At 53.1% G+C, this 17,963-nt stretch overlaps 1 protein-coding gene across 4 annotated transcripts in view; it reads right to left on the bottom strand.

Moving 5' to 3' along the window:
* The window catches only part of KAZN (kazrin, periplakin interacting protein), a 185,272-nt gene that overhangs the window by 8,118 nt on the left and 159,191 nt on the right, over window positions 1-17,963 (bottom strand). For 3 of the 4 annotated variants that reach the window (XM_040533273.1, XM_040533277.1, XM_040533274.1), the window contains one exon: window positions 1,335-1,526. In XM_040533273.1, the coding sequence (XP_040389207.1) occupies window positions 1,335-1,526 (192 nt within the window). Of the gene's footprint in view, window positions 1-1,334; window positions 1,527-6,315; window positions 6,471-17,963 lie in introns of those variants that run through there. The other variant, XM_040533276.1, reaches the window with a different exon arrangement.

Below are 17,963 nucleotides of genomic sequence, written 5' to 3'. Positions count from 1 at the left end.
CTGCCCTTTTTTCCCTTCCATTTCTCGCCGCGTTTCTCTCCATGGGAAGGAAAAGAAGTTTCTGCCCAGCTCGTGGGGATAGATCCAGCACTGGTGGCTTCTCCAAGTGAGGGGGAAGCTTTCCAGCGCGGGAGGGGAGGGAAGCAGCAGTGGTTTAACACCACTTCTTGTTCCACCACCGAGCCCCCCCCATCCTATCCATCACAACTCCAGGAAAGTCCTGGAAAAGAAATCCCAGCAGGCCAGTAAAAGACCAATAAAAAAATATACAAATATTCCTTAAACACTCCTGATTCTCAAGCCAATCTCACTTTTTTTCTGCACTGTCCTCTGCAGAAGTGTGTATAACCTTCTTAAATGACTTTTTTTTTTTTTTTCAAATAGTCTTAAATCCATCCTGCTTTTGCATATTTTTGCATTTATCAGCACTTCTGCCTGGACCGAGGCTTCTCTAATAAAGATTTTTTTCCCCAAGTGTGGTGTTCTAAACCCAGAGCATTTCCTGCTGCTGGAGACTGAGCCAGTGGAGTGGGGGAAAGCTCCTTGCTCACGCACACCCGGCAGCACTTTGCATTTTTATTTTTTTGTGCAAAACTATCAATCCTTCAGATTTCTCTGCCCTGACACCCGATTTTGCATGGACTGTGGAAAAAACAGCTTACAAGAAACATCTGCAAGCCCCATAACATGGCAGAAAATTCAAAAAAGGGCCAATTCTCATTAATTTGCACATCCCCAAAGAGCAACAACACAAAAAGGCAGATGGATCGGGGTGATTCCTGCCCCCCCAAATCCCAAATCCCACACCCAAACCCAGCCCCATGCAGTGCACCCACCCTGGGTACATCACCCTGCTGTACTTCTTTCCAGTTTATTCAGCAGGAAGAGGTTTTATGGGGAGGAAAACCTATGCCATGAGGTTTTGCCCTGCACAACCCATCACCGGGGTGTGCAGCGAGCTCTCCCCGCGGGAGGACGCACGAAGCACGCATGCATCGCCTGGAGCCCTGCTGCTCCCCTCCTAAAGGGTCCAAGGAGCTCCAATCCGAACCAAGCCCGTCCCGCAACATTTTCCAGCTGCGTTTCGGCTCCGTTTTCCTCTCTGTTTAGCAGCAGAGCTTTGCAATGCCACGAGCACTGCGTGCTCCCGATTCCCCAACCTCGGCAGGGCAGCGCGAGGATGCTCGGGGAGCATCCCTCGTATCCAACACCCCCCCTTGCACCACCTCACCCAAATACGAGGGATGCCTTGTCCTTTCCTCATTAACTAACTTGCGGTGATGCTCTGGGGTTCCGGGAAGTCTGGAAAAAAGCCCCGCCGGGACAGCCCTTACCCTGCAGAGCCTCCTTGGCGCGCGCCAGCTCCTGCTCCTTCTGTGCCAGCTGCACCTTGAGCTCGGTGGCCGAGAGCACCTCGGGGGACTTGGTGCCGTGCGTCTCCTCCAGGTCTTTCGACAGCATCTCCTTCATTTGCCGGAGCAGGTGGACCTCCTCCTGCAGCTGGGCCACCTCTTCTCGCAGCAGCGCTGGGGGAGAGGGAAAACAACGCCGGCATGTCAGTGCCGCCTGCTCAGGACCCAGCCACGGGTAACAGCAACAAGTCACACTACGTAGCAATAAACAGCAGTGCAGAGTGGTAAATAACATAATTAGTAAGAGGTCAGAGGATCATTTAGGTTGGAAAAGACCCCCGAGATCATCAGTCCAACCGTCCAAGCAACGATAAGTAATAACAAAAATCAAGAAACTTCTCCTCATCCAAACCGCCTGAAAAATCTGAAATCCAAATAATTCCCGAGGTGCACCAAAATGTTCAAACCACAGGAGGAGGAGCCACTGGAGCTGCTGTCTCACAGGGACGGGTGCTTGCGTGGCCAAGGAGCTCTGCAGCATTGCCCTGTGCTCGGGATGCATTTAGGAAAACCCAACACCTGCTGCGGGGCTGGGAAGGGGAAGGCGATGCTTCCACACCGCCAATTTCCCAGATTTCCCATTTTTCCCAATTTGCCCAGCAAAGCAGCTGCTTTTGCGAGCATCTCGGCAGGTCCCAGCCCACGTTCGGGAACGACCGGGTGCCATCCTCGGGTGCTTTTCCCTCATTTCCACGCTGTACCCACAGCCCTCTTTTCCCCTTCCCATCTTCTCCCTGGCCCATTCGAGCCAGATGTTGCCACTCAAACCCATTCGCGCGAGCACACGAGCAGCCTGCCTGTGCTTTTCCACTTCCTGTTGCTCAATTGCCTTCTTTGAAAAAGAAAATTAACTTGATTTGTCCTTCCACATAAGCAAAAAACCTCCCCTGGGTGAACCAACCACCAGCAATAGCGTAAATGGCGATTTCTGCCAGTTTTCCCCCTGGACAGCAGCATGCTCGGGGACGGTGCTTCCGAATAACTGCACCGCGGCTCCCCAAACCGTGGCAGCAGACTGCAGCCCAAAGCCTGTGCTAAAAAGAAACCCCAGCATGCATGTTACAGTTCCTGGGAAAAAAAAAAAAAGATTATAAATATTATATATAAATATAAAAATATGTATCAATCTAAAAAAAATAAATCGATATTCTCTCTCCACTCAGCTGTGTTTTGGTCCCTTCCCTGCCACCTCTCAGCCAGCCCAGGCACAAAATATCGGGTTTTTTTGTGTTTTTTTTTTTTTTAGTTTATTTCTAGAAGAAATGGACTAAGTGACCCCTACCTGCGTGGCTGCTTCCCACCCTCCCAAAAGGTGGAAGAAAAACTGGAGGAAAAACCCAAATTGCCCAGGGCCAGGGCTGGGGCAAGCCCCCGGGACTGCTGCACCCCAACGTGGTGCCCGGGTCCCTTCGGTGCCCAAGCCAGCAGCTGCTCTGGAAAGGCATAAAATCTGGTTTGCATACTTGAAATGCTTCCCTTATGAAAACTGGCAAGGCCTCGTTCTGTAAATTATTTAGCAATAAAGTCACTAACGAGGAACATTCGAGCTCCGGGCTGGGGATTTCATTAAAGTCCAAAGTGCTTTCTTGAAATCCTTGCAAAAAGGTTGAATAAATACGCGTCCGAGGAGCTTGGCTCAGCTCTGCCCATGTTCCCGTTTCCCAAGGGGCTGGAGAAATCCCGATTTTTGGCCTCCAGCGTGCAGGAAACCGGGGGAAACGCAAGGGGCAGGGCCCAGACTGGGGGCGCGCAGGGAGTGCTCTGGGGGCGCATTTCTGAGACCGTGCCACCGAGCGCCTTCGTTGCACATCGGCGGGTGAGGACAGGCACCGAGGGGACAGGACACGGGAGCGGGACGCACGTGGGTGCTGGCGAGGATCTGCAGCAAGCCGCTCACCTCCCCCAAATCCCCCCGAAATCTCATTTTGCTTGCACGACCGACCCTGCAGCCTTGCTGCCCTGGGCATGAGGCTCGCTCGTGCAACCCCACAAACCCATGGATCGCCTTTAATTCCTTTTCCCCCCCCACCCCGACTCATTTTCACCTTCAGTTTGGCTTTTTTCTTGCCCCGAGAGCCACGGTTGGCAGTTCCCTGGCAAATGATTAACCGCAGAGCAGGGAGCGCAGGGCAGGGCAGGGAGTGCAACGCAGCCACCTCGGGACCCCCCTGCGCCTTAATTCCCAGCTCAGGTCGCTTTGGTGCCCACCACATCCTCACGCCGACCACAGCAACCACAGCCCCACAGACAGAGGTGAAAACTTCTGCAGAAATTAAAATGAAGGCCCACAACCAGCTGCAGGTCCAATGAACGCAACAAATACGCGAGACCGAACCTGTGAAGCACACGCGGGCTTCACTGAGCTGCTGGTCTCGTGCAAGCAGCCTAACTTCCCTTGCTTTTTAATTTTACCTGGAAACTATTTTATCTATTTTCTAACTTTCTGAAAACTTTAAAAACTATATTTTAATGTTAAAGAGGTGATTTTTCTACAGAGCTGCACAGTCAGATCGGCTTGAGAGAACGAGCCTGAACCGCGGTGAGGATGTTTCACCAAAGACACCGGCTCTGTATTATCCGTATACATCCACAGAGAAAAGCACAGCCCAAAAATCCAAGGTTTGAGGGGCAAAATCCTGGCATCTCGCTCTGCTCAAACAGCACCAGACACGCCAGGAGCTGCTTCAACCCCTGGAGAAGTCTCATCCTCCTCCCTGCCTCCTGGCGCTGCCTCTGCTGCTGAAGCCAGAGACAGGCTTAAAGGCAATAACCCGCCATGCTGATCCCAGAAAGGTTTTTGAAGGTTTTTCTTGGGGTGAAACAAGCCAGAGTTTCATGTAGGTAGTGTGGACTACGGCATGCCCTCCTCTCATCAAGTCTCCTTAAGAAAATGCTTAAGGAAAAAAATATAGAGTGCATTAAGAGAGTGACCAGATGTGAGAGGGACGCTGCAGCTCGGGGTTGGAACAGGACAAAAGCAGGACCAGCACGGTGCTGGGCCAGGCCTCAGCACCTAAAGCAACACCCCGGGCCCCAAATGGTGCCGCTTCCCGGCAGTGCTGAGCAATCTCCTTGGGAAAGTCCCAATAACGGGAAAAATAAGGCCAATTCTTTGGGAACCTCGACTCAGCCCCTACACCCCTGCAGGGATTTTGGAATTGTGCAAAAATGGCCACAAAAAAAAATATCCACGGCTCCAGCCCCAGCCCCGCCGCTGCTAGCGCGAAGCCGATGTGGCTTGCGTTGCTCTTTTAACCCAAACCTGCTCATATTCAACCCAAAGGTGCTCGGGTTTTGGGGGGGGGGGCTCGCAGCGATGCTCACGTCCCCGCAGCATCTGCAAAGTGGATTTGGGGCGGCGGCAGCCCCCACGCACGAATCCTACCCCTTGCAAAACGCCCCGAGCAAAAAGCTGCCGCAACGCACTTTCCTCTGCCTTTTCATTCATTTTTCTCCTCCTCCTTCGTTTGCTTTAAGCCCTTTTTATTTTTTGGGGTGGTTTTGTCCCTCCTTGTAACGGGGTGCTGCAATTACCAGCAAGAGCTCCCCTCCTCCAGCCCGCAGCTTTCAGAGCTGCCACAAACGGGCAGCTTGTGAAATTAATGCAATTTAAACGTTTCCCAGACTAATTGATGAAAACTACCATTCACACCGAAATAATTGGCTGTTAATTATATTTTAGTTGATAGCATTAAACTTCCATGACACTGCCGGATCCTACATCCTTTATGCTTTGAGCACTGATTAGCATTAATAGACAATGTAAATAATAGATTTTTTTCTTGAATTATTATTTTTTTTAATTTTTTTGAAGCATCTGCAGCAAATACCTCTGCACAGCATTCGGAGCTGAGCTTTCCCCTCCAGCTCCTGCAAATCCCATCTCTGGCTGCTCTGGAGCAGATCCCCAGGACACGGAGCCTTTTCCTGGCCCCGTACCAGGCACCAATTGCAGAACATCCACTTAAAAGATTTTTTTCCCCATGTAACTCATCCGACGCGACCGCTACACACGCGCCTTTGCCATCAGAGGGCATCTATTAAAAAGGACTGCAACGGGTTTTCTTGCAGCGGGGTTTACGGTGGCACGGTTCATATCTCGGGTGGGAGCTGCTTTTTCCCCATTTCTGCCATTTTCACCATTTTTCACCATCAGATCCATGCCCACGGAGGGCACGGGGTGACACTCATCCCCTCCTGCCTCCCGCACAGCCTTGGCCCAGCGGTTGTATATTTGTGTTTATAATATACTTATAAAAACATGCCTCTCTCTATAGACACACACACATACACATCTCCCTCCTGGGACACAGGGATCACAGGATAAAGAGCAATATTAGACAAAAAATAAGGATTTAAGCCCCAGGGATGCGTCCGGCTCATCCCCGACCAAGCACCCCACCAGTTCGGAGAGCTGAGCAGCTCTGGTTTGGAGCCGGACTTCTGGGTACCCGAGCCAGGTTCACCCCAAAACCTCCAAGCACCACGGGGAACGTCGGCGTTCCCCCTCTCGGTGCATCCCAACAGGCAGCAAATCGGGGGAGAACCTACCTGCAAAGTTACCAGGTACCCCCAACCCCCCCCAAAATACATTTGTCAGGGGGAGCAGAAGGCTGAGCGCCTCGGGACAAGCTGAAATCCCGACACACACAGGGCTGGGAGGCGAGGGCGGGGGGGGTTCGGGGCTTTCAGGGTCGGTTTGGGAGCAGCGGGGCCGTGACCTCGGTGGCACCGCGGTGACACCCCCGTAAGCGTCCGCGCACCCCAGAGGGCGCGCTTGCGGGTGGCTTTTTGTTCCTTTCGCACATTAAAAAAAAAATTAAAATAATATATATTTAAAAAAAAAATTATTAAAAAAATAAGTTAAAAGTTAAGTTGGAGCTCCTCCCTCCAGCCCCCTTACCCGCAGGGGCCAGGCCGGGACGCATCCTGCCCCGCGCGTCCCCGCCGCCTGCTGCCACCATCCCTCGCCGTGGCCGCGGAGACGCGCACGGGGCCGCCGCCGTCGCCGCTCCCCGCTCCTCCTGCTCCGACTTCATGGCGCCCGCTGCCCCGTCGCCACCGCCGCCGCCACCGCCTCCCCGCCGCGGCTCCCGGCCCTGATGTCACGCCGGAGGAGTGGCCTGGCCCGGGAGTGAACCGCCAGGAACCGAAAGGCGGCGGAAACAATCCCCGGGGCCGGCCGCCGTGGGGAAACTGAGGCACGTGGAGGCACCGCCTTCCTCACCCCCCACCCCGTGTTACACCCCTGTGACCCCGTGTCCTTCACGTCCCCTCAAAGCAGAGCTTCTCTCTCCGCTCACCCACGCTGCCGGAGGGATGCGGGGCAGGCGGAGGCACCCCGGGGTGCTCCTGGTGCCCGGCTCCTTGCTGCAGGCCGGGGGCTGGGAATGTTTTGGGACAGCGCTGCCGCACGCGGCGCCCTTCCCCTGGCTCTGCCAAAAAATCGCACAAAGGCTGCAAAACCTGGATGTGGGGAAACTGAGGCACAACCCTGAGAGGCAGCCTTGTGATGGGTGCGAGCGGATGGACAAAAAACGGCGAGACCACGGGGGTGAAAGGCAGCCGGGACCCCTGGTGGGCTTCATTTCCCCTCCCATTTGACGCTGCGCAAAGCCAGCAGTGTGAGGACAAGCGGGCGCTGCTGGCAGGTGACAGGGGATGGAGCAAGGTGCAGGGGGATGTCCCCAGGCCAGGGTGTGTCCCAAGTCCCCAAGCACCCAGGAGCGGGTGCCCCACACCCAGGGAGCCCGTGAGTAAGCCGGGAGGAAGGTTCGGGCTCGCGGACTCGCCCTCGTTGTGGCTTTGCTTGGCCAAGCCCCCTTCCTCACCCGCAGCACCCGCAGTGCTTTGAGCGATGCCACCCGCGGGGGGTTCCCTGCTCGCTTCCTCCTTAAAACCCCTCTGCAAGGCGTGCGGACAGCGGGTCTTGCACCCTGGGCTGTGCAACCAGCACCCACGCAAGCAAGACTGGGGTAAAAGCTGGGATTCCTTAGGGAAATGGCACGAAACCGGGCACAAGCTGGCAGCTTGGGCTCAATCTCTCTTGGAGGGGCTGCTTCAAATTTAATCTCAGCCCAGGAGGATGATGCAGGGGCTGCAGCACGCTCGACGGCATCCCCCGCACGCGGCCACCCTGCGGGCATTCCCTCTTTGCCCTGCCACGACCCTGCAGCTGGAAAGGCGATGGGAAAACCAAACCCAAACCTCGCCTTCTGCTTCTGCGAAGCTTCCCCCCGTGTGGCTGCAGGGTGCTGCTGCCTTCGCTGCATGCCCATCTCCCCGGGCAGGGCTGCAGGACCGGCAGCTGCGGGAGGGGAGGAAGCAGCAGCCGGAGGCTGGATTTTTGTCCATTGAGTCACTTCCCGCAGATTCCAGGCAAGGGGCCGGGCTCTTTCTCCCCGTGTCCAGCGGGGAAAATCGCTGCGTGCCCTGCGCAACCTCCAGGAGCCCCGTGCCTCCAACCTCCACGAGCCCCACGCCTCCAACCTCCAACCTCCAGGAGCCCCGTGCCTCCAACCTCCACGAGCCCCATGCCTCCAACCTCCAACCTCCAGGAGCCCCATGCCTCCAGTTTTCCCAGCTGGAGGTCTGCCAATGTTCGAACCGTTCCTGGGTGCAGGAGCAAGCCACCCTTGGGAGACCACCACCAAACCTCCCAATTCCTTCAAGGCTGGACCAAATCCTCCTCTTCCCCCCAAAAAAAAACCTCCAACAGAAGCAGGGGAACAAGTTGGGGTCACAAAGTGCTTCAAGGCCAGCATTGGCACCCCAAAAGGCGCTGTGCTCACCGAAACACCCAACAGCAGCTGGAGGATAATGAAACCCAGCCTCAGCATGTGGATCTAGGTAGGGCTGGCACGGGAAAACCCAGCTCCGGTTTCGGTTTCTCTTCCCGTTGGATTACGCCGTCATAAAAAAATGCATCGAGGAGATGTTTCAAAACAGAGCAGCTTTCTCTCTTTTTTTTTTTTTCCTTTTTTTTTTTTTTTCTGGCAGCTTTTAGGAAGGCCAAGACCTCGATAATCAATAAATGTTGATTTTCCCCTTCTTAAAAAGAACATCATCCAGGGAGGACAAATGCTGGGGTGCTGCCTCCCAAGGATGCTCTGATTTGGTGCTACTTCCTCAACTCATCACACTTTTTTTTTTTTTTCCTTTTTCTTTTTTTTTTTTTTTTTATCATCAGAATTATGGTTGTTGTCACAGAATTTTATGCCTAACGACTTCTGGCATCCTTAGGATGTTTTCATTCAGATGCTAAAACGATGTAATGAGACTGAGATAATGGCCTGCAAAAATAAACGATACAGATCAAAATAGACAGGATTTGGTTAAAAAAAAACAGAAAAGAAAAGAAAACAAATACAAATTATCCATCCTAATTAGCAATCAGACAGTATGCAGGGAAAAAAGACAGAAAAAAAAAAGATGCATCCTTGGGAATTTCTCTTGCAAGTTTTTCGTGCCATGGATCTCAGCAGGACATCCACCCCACGGGGACACACCGTGCTGCATCACCATGCTGCATTTGTACTTGGCAGTCACTTTGGGACAACTCTATCGAGTTTTCAGTATTTGCTTAAATGGAGATTATTAACAACCCGTGGCCTCCAGACTGGCAAAAAGCTCATCCCAGCTTTGCAACAAACTTTGCGTCTGCTGCAGGGAGCGAAATGCAGGTTCTCCGGCAGCCTTGAAGCCCTCGGAATTGATATTTTCCTTTTAAAAATAAATGCTGAGACGGGGGGAAGCACACTTAATATAGATTCAGCGTAATTCTGGGCTTTACATTATTCATCAAACCTTGCCCTGTGCCATGCTGCAGCGCATACATTTCCATACATGATGGCAACGAAATCGCACGACTCCTGCAAAGCCGCGATAAAGCGTCCGCTCCGGCTGCTACAGCAGCGTGCTCGACGGGCCGCTGCTAATTAGCGGTGCGTAATTAAGTTCCTGTACATCGAGGTGCTGCTACACGGCAGCTCCCCAGCTCCTGCGGGTATCTGCTGGAGTTTTGGAGCACCTCGCCCGTTTCGCAGACAGGCAACGCTGTGCACGCACGGCCAGCGTCCCCTAAAGCACAGGGCAGGGGACCGGCCGCACGCTGGGGACTAGCAGAAGGGGACACCCACCCCGAGAGGTTAATAATGTCCAGATATGCAAAAAACATGCTCCCATTCCTAAAAGCACCTGTCTGATTTGCATCCTCAGTCGCACGCATGATTTTAATGGTGCTGAAGGTAGACTGCGAGTGCAGACGCTGTCTTTATGCACCAGACGCTGCTGCCTTTTTAAAAATTGTTTTTATTTTTCAAAGCAACCCTTCGGCTTCAGCTGAGCGCTTCTAGCGATCCCTCTTGGTTAACCACTCCAGCAGTATATGCTTATTGGGAGCCCAGCACGGAAAAGCCTTTTGGACACCACCAGCCCCTACAATTTGGGGGTGATGCACAGTGGTCGGGTGCGGAGCTGGATGCGTGCATCAGGCCAGCACCATCCCCTGCCCCCAGGAGGGCCGGCGAGGCACAAAACCAGTGGCAACTCCAGCCCGGGTTGGCTTAGGGCAGTGTTTAACTGGGAGCCACGCACCTGCGTCCCGTTTCGACACTTTGTAGGAACAACACAGGATGCAAATGTATATTCACATGTGCAGCTCACAAACAAGGAGTCGTGCGGTCTGTACGTCTGTAACAAAACCCACAAACCAACCTTAAAAAAGGTAAATTAATCCAAAGTTCAAGGAAAATTCTCCTCTCCAGGACGGAATAAAACAGAACACCTTGGCAGAGAGGGCAGGCCTGTAGCGCTAACACGACACCCAAGTGCAGCAGGCGCTCGTCCCGTTCCTTACTCATGGAATATTTACAAATCAATCAAAGGCAATTCATCAGCTGGAGGAAGACGGGTTAACGAAGAAAAGCGATTAGCTGGCAGCACGCAGACAGGGCTCCTCCGGGGAGGAACCACTGTGGCTGGATCCTCCTCTGCAAAGCCTCTTAGCTCCACTGAGAAACTAAATTTCCAAGGGGCGACCTGAATAATTAAAAGCAAGAGTTAATGGCTTGGGCAAACAGCTTTGGAAAAGCCGCCGCCTTACGCAGCACGGCCACAAAAGCACCTGCGAGAGAAGCCGGGGACCGAGGGGCCGCATCCTGCACCCCAGGCGGCGATGGAGCCAGGGCACACCGAGCTGGCGATGCTGGTGCTGCTTTTTCCATCCCAATCCTTCCACTCCAAAGGGGAAATCCCAGAGGATTGGCAGCGCTCCCCTTCCTACCTGTTTCACGGTCACGGAAGGTCCCAAACCCAGGGTTTCATGCAGCTCAATCTTTTATGCCGCATCCGACTGCAATGAAACTGCAACACCCCACGTGCCAGGCAAAGACCAAAGTGACCCCAAACTGGTAGCAGCGGGCTGCAAACGGGGAGCCAAACCCCGACAGCTCCCCAGAATTGATGCTATTTCAGAAAAGCACCAATTGAAGACAGTAAGAGGTGTTGGGGATGTGCCCAGCTGGTTCGTATGCCTGCACCGAGACAGAAAAAAAGCCCTTTAAAGCTCTGAGCGCTGCAGTTGGTGCCTGCCCGGAATTAAGTAACGCGCTAGATTGCAAAGTTAATAAAAGTGACAGGCTTTTATTAATTGTCGCTCACGTCGCGCTGCTCGGAGCTGGCAGGCAGCAGCTCCGCCAAACTTATCAGCACTTCGCACGAGGCCAAGCCTGGGCTCGGAAAATCTGAAAAAAAAATAAAATAAAATGAAAAAGGAGCAGAAGCCACGGAGGACACCCACCAAAGCAAGAGCTCGGCCTCGGTGCACGGTGCAGAAGCGGTCAAAAATTGCATCCCTGAGAACAAGAGCATGCAAGGAAGCACAGAAACACAGCTAAGCAGAGGAAAAAAAAACTCTTTTTTTAAAAAAAATTCCCAACTAAATGAGGCAAAACCACAACGATTTCTGAAGGAAACGGTGCTCTGAGGTGTTTTATCACGGTTTGCAGAGCTCCAGCGCTGCGCCTCCTTCTGCAACCTAACCTCCGGCGAGGACACAAAACTGCAGGGAAATGCAGCATTTCCCCCAGTGCTGGACCCCCCACGGCCGGCCAAGGCTGGCTTACGCCCTGTTTAACGTCCCTTTGCATGGGATGGAGCAATGATAGCCACGGGGCACGCATAATTCCTGCCCTCACTGGCACAGCCCAGCGGCACCGCTGGTGAGAGCAGACAAGGGAGAAGGAGAAAAAGAGAGAAGGTTCCTGGGACAGGATGTGCAGCAAGAGGAGCTGCCAGCTTCTGTCACTGCAGCACAACCCTGTGGCGTTGGTTGGCTTCGGGGTCTTCTTTTTCCCCTCCCGAGCTTCAATCTGAAGTCAACTCCTGAAAATCCCCGCTTTCAGCTCAAAGGCTCGCGCTCCTCTGTCGGTACTGAAGAGAGTTCTTCATGCTCCCCCTCGAAGCAAAGCAGAAGGAACCCCGATCTCACCCAAACTGACTCCCCAGCTGCAGCACGGCGTGGGGATTTTGGCTCCCGGCTTCACCTCCCCTCTTCCCAAACCGTTTTTGACCGGCTAGGTTGGAAACTGAGGACAGCAATGAGGAGCCCTAGGAGAAAGGAGCCCAAGAAGCACTCAGGAAGCACTCGTATCGACTCAAACATGACCGAGGATAATAACTGAAACCCGTGTTCCCAACGCATTACTCGAGCAAAGAAAATAAAAGTAAAAATCAAAAAAAATCCTGGTATTATCCTTGCAGAAGGCTTCACCTCGTGCACCTGCCTTCGCATCACCCTTGGCAGCCTGCTCCCGGGCACCTCCCCAGCACCAATATTGTTGTACCAGGGAGACGAGGCCAAGAACAACAGAAACGGCCAACGCAACGTGGGGATTTGGGAGGAGAAATCAACAGACGAGAGAATGCAATGCATCCGACTCGGCGCAAGCAGGATCGGGCTCATTTATGTATTTATTTATAAGCACATCGATGCGACAGGCACAGGGGCTCTGCAAGGGAGCCGTGCTGCGCTGCAGATCAGCACACACCGAAATGCTAAAAAAGCCCTTTTAAATGTATTTATTTTATTATTTTTGGGGGGTGAGATTCACCCTCGCACCACAGTCCCTGCGGGATTACAAATATTTGATGCCATCTGAAAGGAAAACAAAACCGTCCCGAAATGACAACTGAGAGGGAAACAATCTGGGCTTCGCCGGGGAAGTTTTAACCTCCAAAATCTGTCTCGAAATTCCGGGTGCGATTTCTGCAGGCGAGGGAGGAGGAAAACACAACACAAACGGTGCCTGCTTCTGTGTCAGAGTGGCAATTTTAGATGGAATTTTAAAAATAGCATCGCTCCATTAGAGTTAATGCTATTCAGATAGAAAGTGCAAAGACAAGTGATGAGCCCAGGCGGATCCCCGACGATAATCAAATCCCTCATGGCACTGATAGCGGGGGCTGCCTGCAGCCCTTGTTTTGCTTTTATTGGGCAAGAAAGAGGAGCGAGGAGTCACCAAAGAGCCTCCTTAATAAGCCAGCCTGCCCGCTGCATCCAGTACAAGCAGCTCAGCGAGCTAAGAGCAAACCCTTGGTGAGCTCTGCACTGAGCTTACAAATTGAAAAAAAAAAAAGAAGTTCTCTAAAAAGAAGTCATCTCCCCAGCCCGTCACTCGAAAGCCCCCCGGTGGTTGCGTTGCACAGAAATCTGCATTTTCCCCCCAAAACAAAGGGCTCTGACACCTGCAGTCCCAAACTCACCCGCTCCCATGCCACCAAGGGGTCACAGACACACAAACACCTCGTGTTCATCCACGTGCCCCATTCTGTTACCTTTTTAAGCACCTGTGCCCAGATATCGCTAGATTTTACAACCATTCAATGGCTTTTTAGCAGGATCTGCAGCCACGTGTCCGTAAAATTCTGAATTAAACACACAAAACATTTTTTTTTTTACATTCTGTTTAGAGGCAGCTACGTAACGGTGCCACGGCAGAGGTCCTCAGTGTTCCCAACAGCCTTGGTGAACCACGGGGGCTGTTTCCATGCAAATGTGAATTAAAAGCCTAAATTTTAGATACCCACATTTTACTTATTTATTTATTTTTCTAAGCCAATAACCAGTGCCTGTTTTGAAGCAGCGGTGTGGGGCAAGAGGAAAAGCTGTGCTTTGAGCCCACGGAGCCCGCCAGCCTCCCATGGCAGCAGGGTCAAGCAATGACCGTGGCGGCTTTTATACACCGGGACGTTTTCATTGAAGTTATTTGAAATGAAAACCGTGGTTTTATTTAACACATGACGCAGGGAAAAGGGGGGAAAAAGAGCAAGCGTTCATAAAAAAAGGGAGGCGTTTGCCAGAGCTGATTGAGCACAGGGATTATGTTCCACCACAGCCCCACAACACCCCCTTAGCGAGCCAGAATTGCTCCTCCTCAGCTGAAACCCTGCAAGGACGGAGACCTTTATACCCGCAGAACAACAAGGCGTTCCACGTCCTCGCAGTACCAGGCCCCAAAAGGACGCAGGAGCCCCAGTGGTGCATGCACGGCCTTAAAACCCACCCGCTCAGCATCCCCTTGGCATTCGGTACTGCTGCCCAAACCCCTGCGGGCTGGATCGAGGGGATCCAACCCCAGCGTGGCCAAATTCAGTTCCACTTCATCGAAGCACCATCGGCTGCCCCGAATGAGGATCACACCAAAACCCGTTTGAGGAACGCCGCAGCCCCAGGCTTCCAGCTCCGACGTCTCGCAGCGAGGAGTTTCCCTCGCTGTGTGTAACGGTTTGTGCATCCTCTGGCAACTGCGCCGCCATCAGCAAACACAATCTGTGCCTCTGCCTCGCTCATTTCTTTGCCAAGTGCAGCAGAGAGGAGTATTTTCTCCGCCGTGAGACAAACCCCGCAGGCTTTGCATCCTGGTGTGAGCCGGGCGAAGTTTGGCTGAAGTTTTGGCTCATTCCGGCACACAACGAACTGAACAAATCCCGGAGGGGGGGGGGCTGGAGAGCTCAGTGCGGGACCCGGGGGAGGATTTGGGGACTGGGTCCCCAGAAACCAGACAAAATTGAGCTGTACGCCTGACCTGCCAGCTGAGGAGGCTCTGAATACACATGGGAAGGGACATGCAAGGAGAGGACCTGCCAAGGTGCACAGCACCCCCAGCACGCTTAAAAGACCTCATTTTTTTTTTCCCTAAATGTTGCATTTGATTTTTGTTTTTATTTTTTTCCTGCTCCCTGGCAAGGTTTTCTTTGCCGCCACTCCAGCCAAAAGGCACGAGAAAGGGAGATGCTGGAGGGGATTGTGAATACCTGAGCGTTACGGAAAAAAACCTATGCCAAGGATGGGAAAAAAAAGACATTTTTCCTTACGGGCACCCTGGGGCTCCTAGAGGGAGGAGGAAGGAGGATTTATTTCCCCGTTCGCATCCATGCAAACCCCGCGGCTGTGCAGGCAGTGTGCCAGGAGATGTGCCCAGCACTGGGACCGCTCACCTCGGGGGACATCTCCAGCAGATACCAAAGGGCTCAGCGGGATTTCCAGAAGCCCCTAAGCTGGTTAGGCGCCTAAACCCCTTTGAATTTAGCCGCCTTCGTGAATCCCAGCTTTATCAGCGTCGTTAGCCACTTAAACACATCCCCATCCTGTTGCCGTCCACTGCCAGCCGCAGGTGCAAAAGCGGGGCAGGGCGCCTTGGTTTTGGGGCCAAGCGAGCAGGCACCAACCTGCACGGCTCCTCTGCAGAAACGGGGGGAAACAGTGCACCCCGGGCTGCCTGCGCTTGGGTACGTCTGGTGTTTTGTTTTTTCCACCCTTCTCAGTTTATCGCTGCGAGCACTGCGATGAAGGGGAGATCGCTATCTACAAAGCCTCTTTGAAACAAGCAGCGAGGGAAAAACGTGCGTGCCTCTCCTCCTGCCTCACACCGGCCGCTGCAGCAGGGGAGAAACGTTCAGAGCACAACGGGCAGAGCAAGGGAGAGGCGCTAAAGCTGCCTGCATGCAGCGGGCAGCGGTCTGGGGACTCGGGCAGCGCTCCGGGGGCTCGGGCAGCACAATTTTCGGAGGCGCCCGGTGCTCCAGCTGCTGCTCAGAGGATGCCCAGCTGCAAATCCAGTCGTGGGCACTGCCCAGCCCTCCCTGCAGATCTCCACTCTGCAAACCCAGTTTGATTTTTGCGCTTGGAGGATGCAGGAGGCAGATGCAAGGGGTGCTGTGTGGGCTTTTGTTTCCCCACACAAAATCAAATCACCCTGCATGCTGGAAACCTGCTCGTTCTCCCGCAAGCCTCCCCGATAAGCTGGGAAGGAACAGGTCCGGGCGAGTCAGGCTGCTATCGCATCAAATGCACGTTAATTGCTGATAATTTCCACCCGCCCGGCACATCCAAGCGAAAACCCAAGGAGTTCACACCAAGGGGCTGCAGCAGCCGGAGCACACAGCTCTGACGCTCACGGGCAGCTCCTCCAAAAGCACCACAAGACAGAGCAGAACTGGACCCCGTCGCATTTTCGGATGCTGTGCCAAAGGGGTCCGTCCATTTCGGGGTGCTGCACCAGCTCCCGTCACTGCCTGCTGGAGCCGTGCCGCGGTTCGTGCCCTGCTCGGTCCCGCTGGGGGCAGGATGCCACCACCCCAGGAGGTGACATTTCAAGCAAAAGCGCCAGCACGCCCTCAGACAGCCCATAGGCTGGTTTTTGCTGCTCCATCCCTTTGGCTGGGGAGCAGGCATGAGAGAAACAGGCACAGGGCAGAGCCGCCACAGCGACCAGGCACGGCTCGAGAAGTGGGGTTGGGGAATGAACGCCCCAGACCACCAACGCAGGTCAGAGGCCTGAACGGTGTCACGATTCATTCGGGAAAAAAGCCAAATTCATGGGATAACTTTATTCCCCGTGATTAATCTGTACTTGCACCATCAAACTGCTCAACGCTCTGCATCTTGCTGGTATTCTCCCCCCACCTGCAGCAGGGCTTTTGGGGGATTTGTCACCGGCACCATCAGGGAGGTTTCTGGTTTCGGGGGCCCTGCGTCCCCGCGTCAGGACAAACCAAGCAAGGATTGCTAAAAAACAAAGGGGCAGAAACCAAAAAACCCATCAGCTGCTCCCACCGGGCGCCGTCGTTGGCAGAAAATTAATCAAGGGCAGCACCAGCAGATCGATCGCCATCGGAGCTGCCCATCAGCACGCAGCAAATCCATCACGGCCTTCCCCAAATTGAACCCAGGACGTGTTTTAATAATAATAATAAATGGGCATTACGCACAAAGAGTCGACGTCCCAGGGAAAATCGGGATTCCGGCCCCCGGCCTTGCACAATGCCAGCCTCCCTGGGTTTTCTTTGCACGCTCGGAGCTGCCTTCGCCTGCCAGCCGCACCTTTCTGCCGTGTTTGTGCTGGCAGGTGGGGAAGGCAGCCCGTAATTCAGCCCGGCGTCATTCAAATATTCCCCTGGGAGCGCCAGAAAAAAAAAAAAAAAAAGCCAAAAAAAAAAACCCAACCCATCCGCAGAGATCTTGGCTTTGAGCTGCCCATGAAAGGAGGGCTTTGTGCTCAGGGAGCACCGTGTGCGTCTCGGGGCTGGGTATCGGAGTCTCATCTGATGGGCGCTTTCATCGTAACCCTTAAAAACAAGACTCCACAAACAGCATCTTTGTTTTCCCTCACCTGCCCAATTGTTCCTTTCCCCCTTGTTTTGCTGTATCAAAATAAACAGACGCGCACCACCCATTGATTCGGGCTGTTCTCGGAAGGTTTGTGGCACAAATCTGATGTTTGCTGAGTTATTGCAAAGCGGTAAAAGCATGCCTGGTGGCTGGAAACATTTCTTGGGGGGTGAAAAAGAGATAAAAAAAGCCTTTATCATAGGGAAGAAGGCTTTGCTTTCTCCGATGCTGCACATTGGACCGGAAGGAAATGTAAAGGACAACATTTTAATAATTAATTTCAACAGATCCCCGTCCTTCCTGCTTTCTAATCAAGTCTCCACGAGCAAAATCGATACAAGAAACCCAGAGTTTGGCTTTTCTTTTGGCTTCCAGAAGGCAAGGAAGCTCACTGATGGGGAGTTTCCCAGCCGTGCAGGGGATATTTGGAGTTTTGCATCCTCAAGGATGAGCAAATACTGAACGAGGGTGTCCTGGAGAGGCTCGGCTGCTCTGAACCCACCCAGGGAAGTGCCGCAGCCCAAATAGGGATGCCCCTGGGGAAAGGTTCTCCGTGCCTGTGGCACAATTATCATCTTCTTAAAGAACGTTATGTAGTCTTGAAATTGCTTCACGTCGCAAAATGCTGCAGAAAGAAACTTGCTCCGTGAACATTTCACAAGTTCTGGCCCTTGGCTGAGCTCTACACAAGCCCAGCGAGCCCCTCTTGTCTTTATCTTGGGCTATTTATTTTTTTAATTAGTTAATTTATTTATTTTGGAGTTTTACGTAGGGTTGCCACGCGGTATTTGGCATGCTTCGTGAATGAAGGCCAAAAAGCACCAGTGAAACAACACAGACTGCAATTCTTGGGTCCTCTAGACCAAAATTCACATCAAACT

The sequence above is a fragment of the Cygnus olor genome, chromosome 21, assembly GCF_009769625.2.
Source record: "Cygnus olor isolate bCygOlo1 chromosome 21, bCygOlo1.pri.v2, whole genome shotgun sequence".
Classification (NCBI taxonomy): Eukaryota; Metazoa; Chordata; class Aves; order Anseriformes; family Anatidae; genus Cygnus; species Cygnus olor.
Note: the sequence above shows the minus strand (reverse complement) of the source record. Positions and strands in the feature narration are given on the sequence as shown.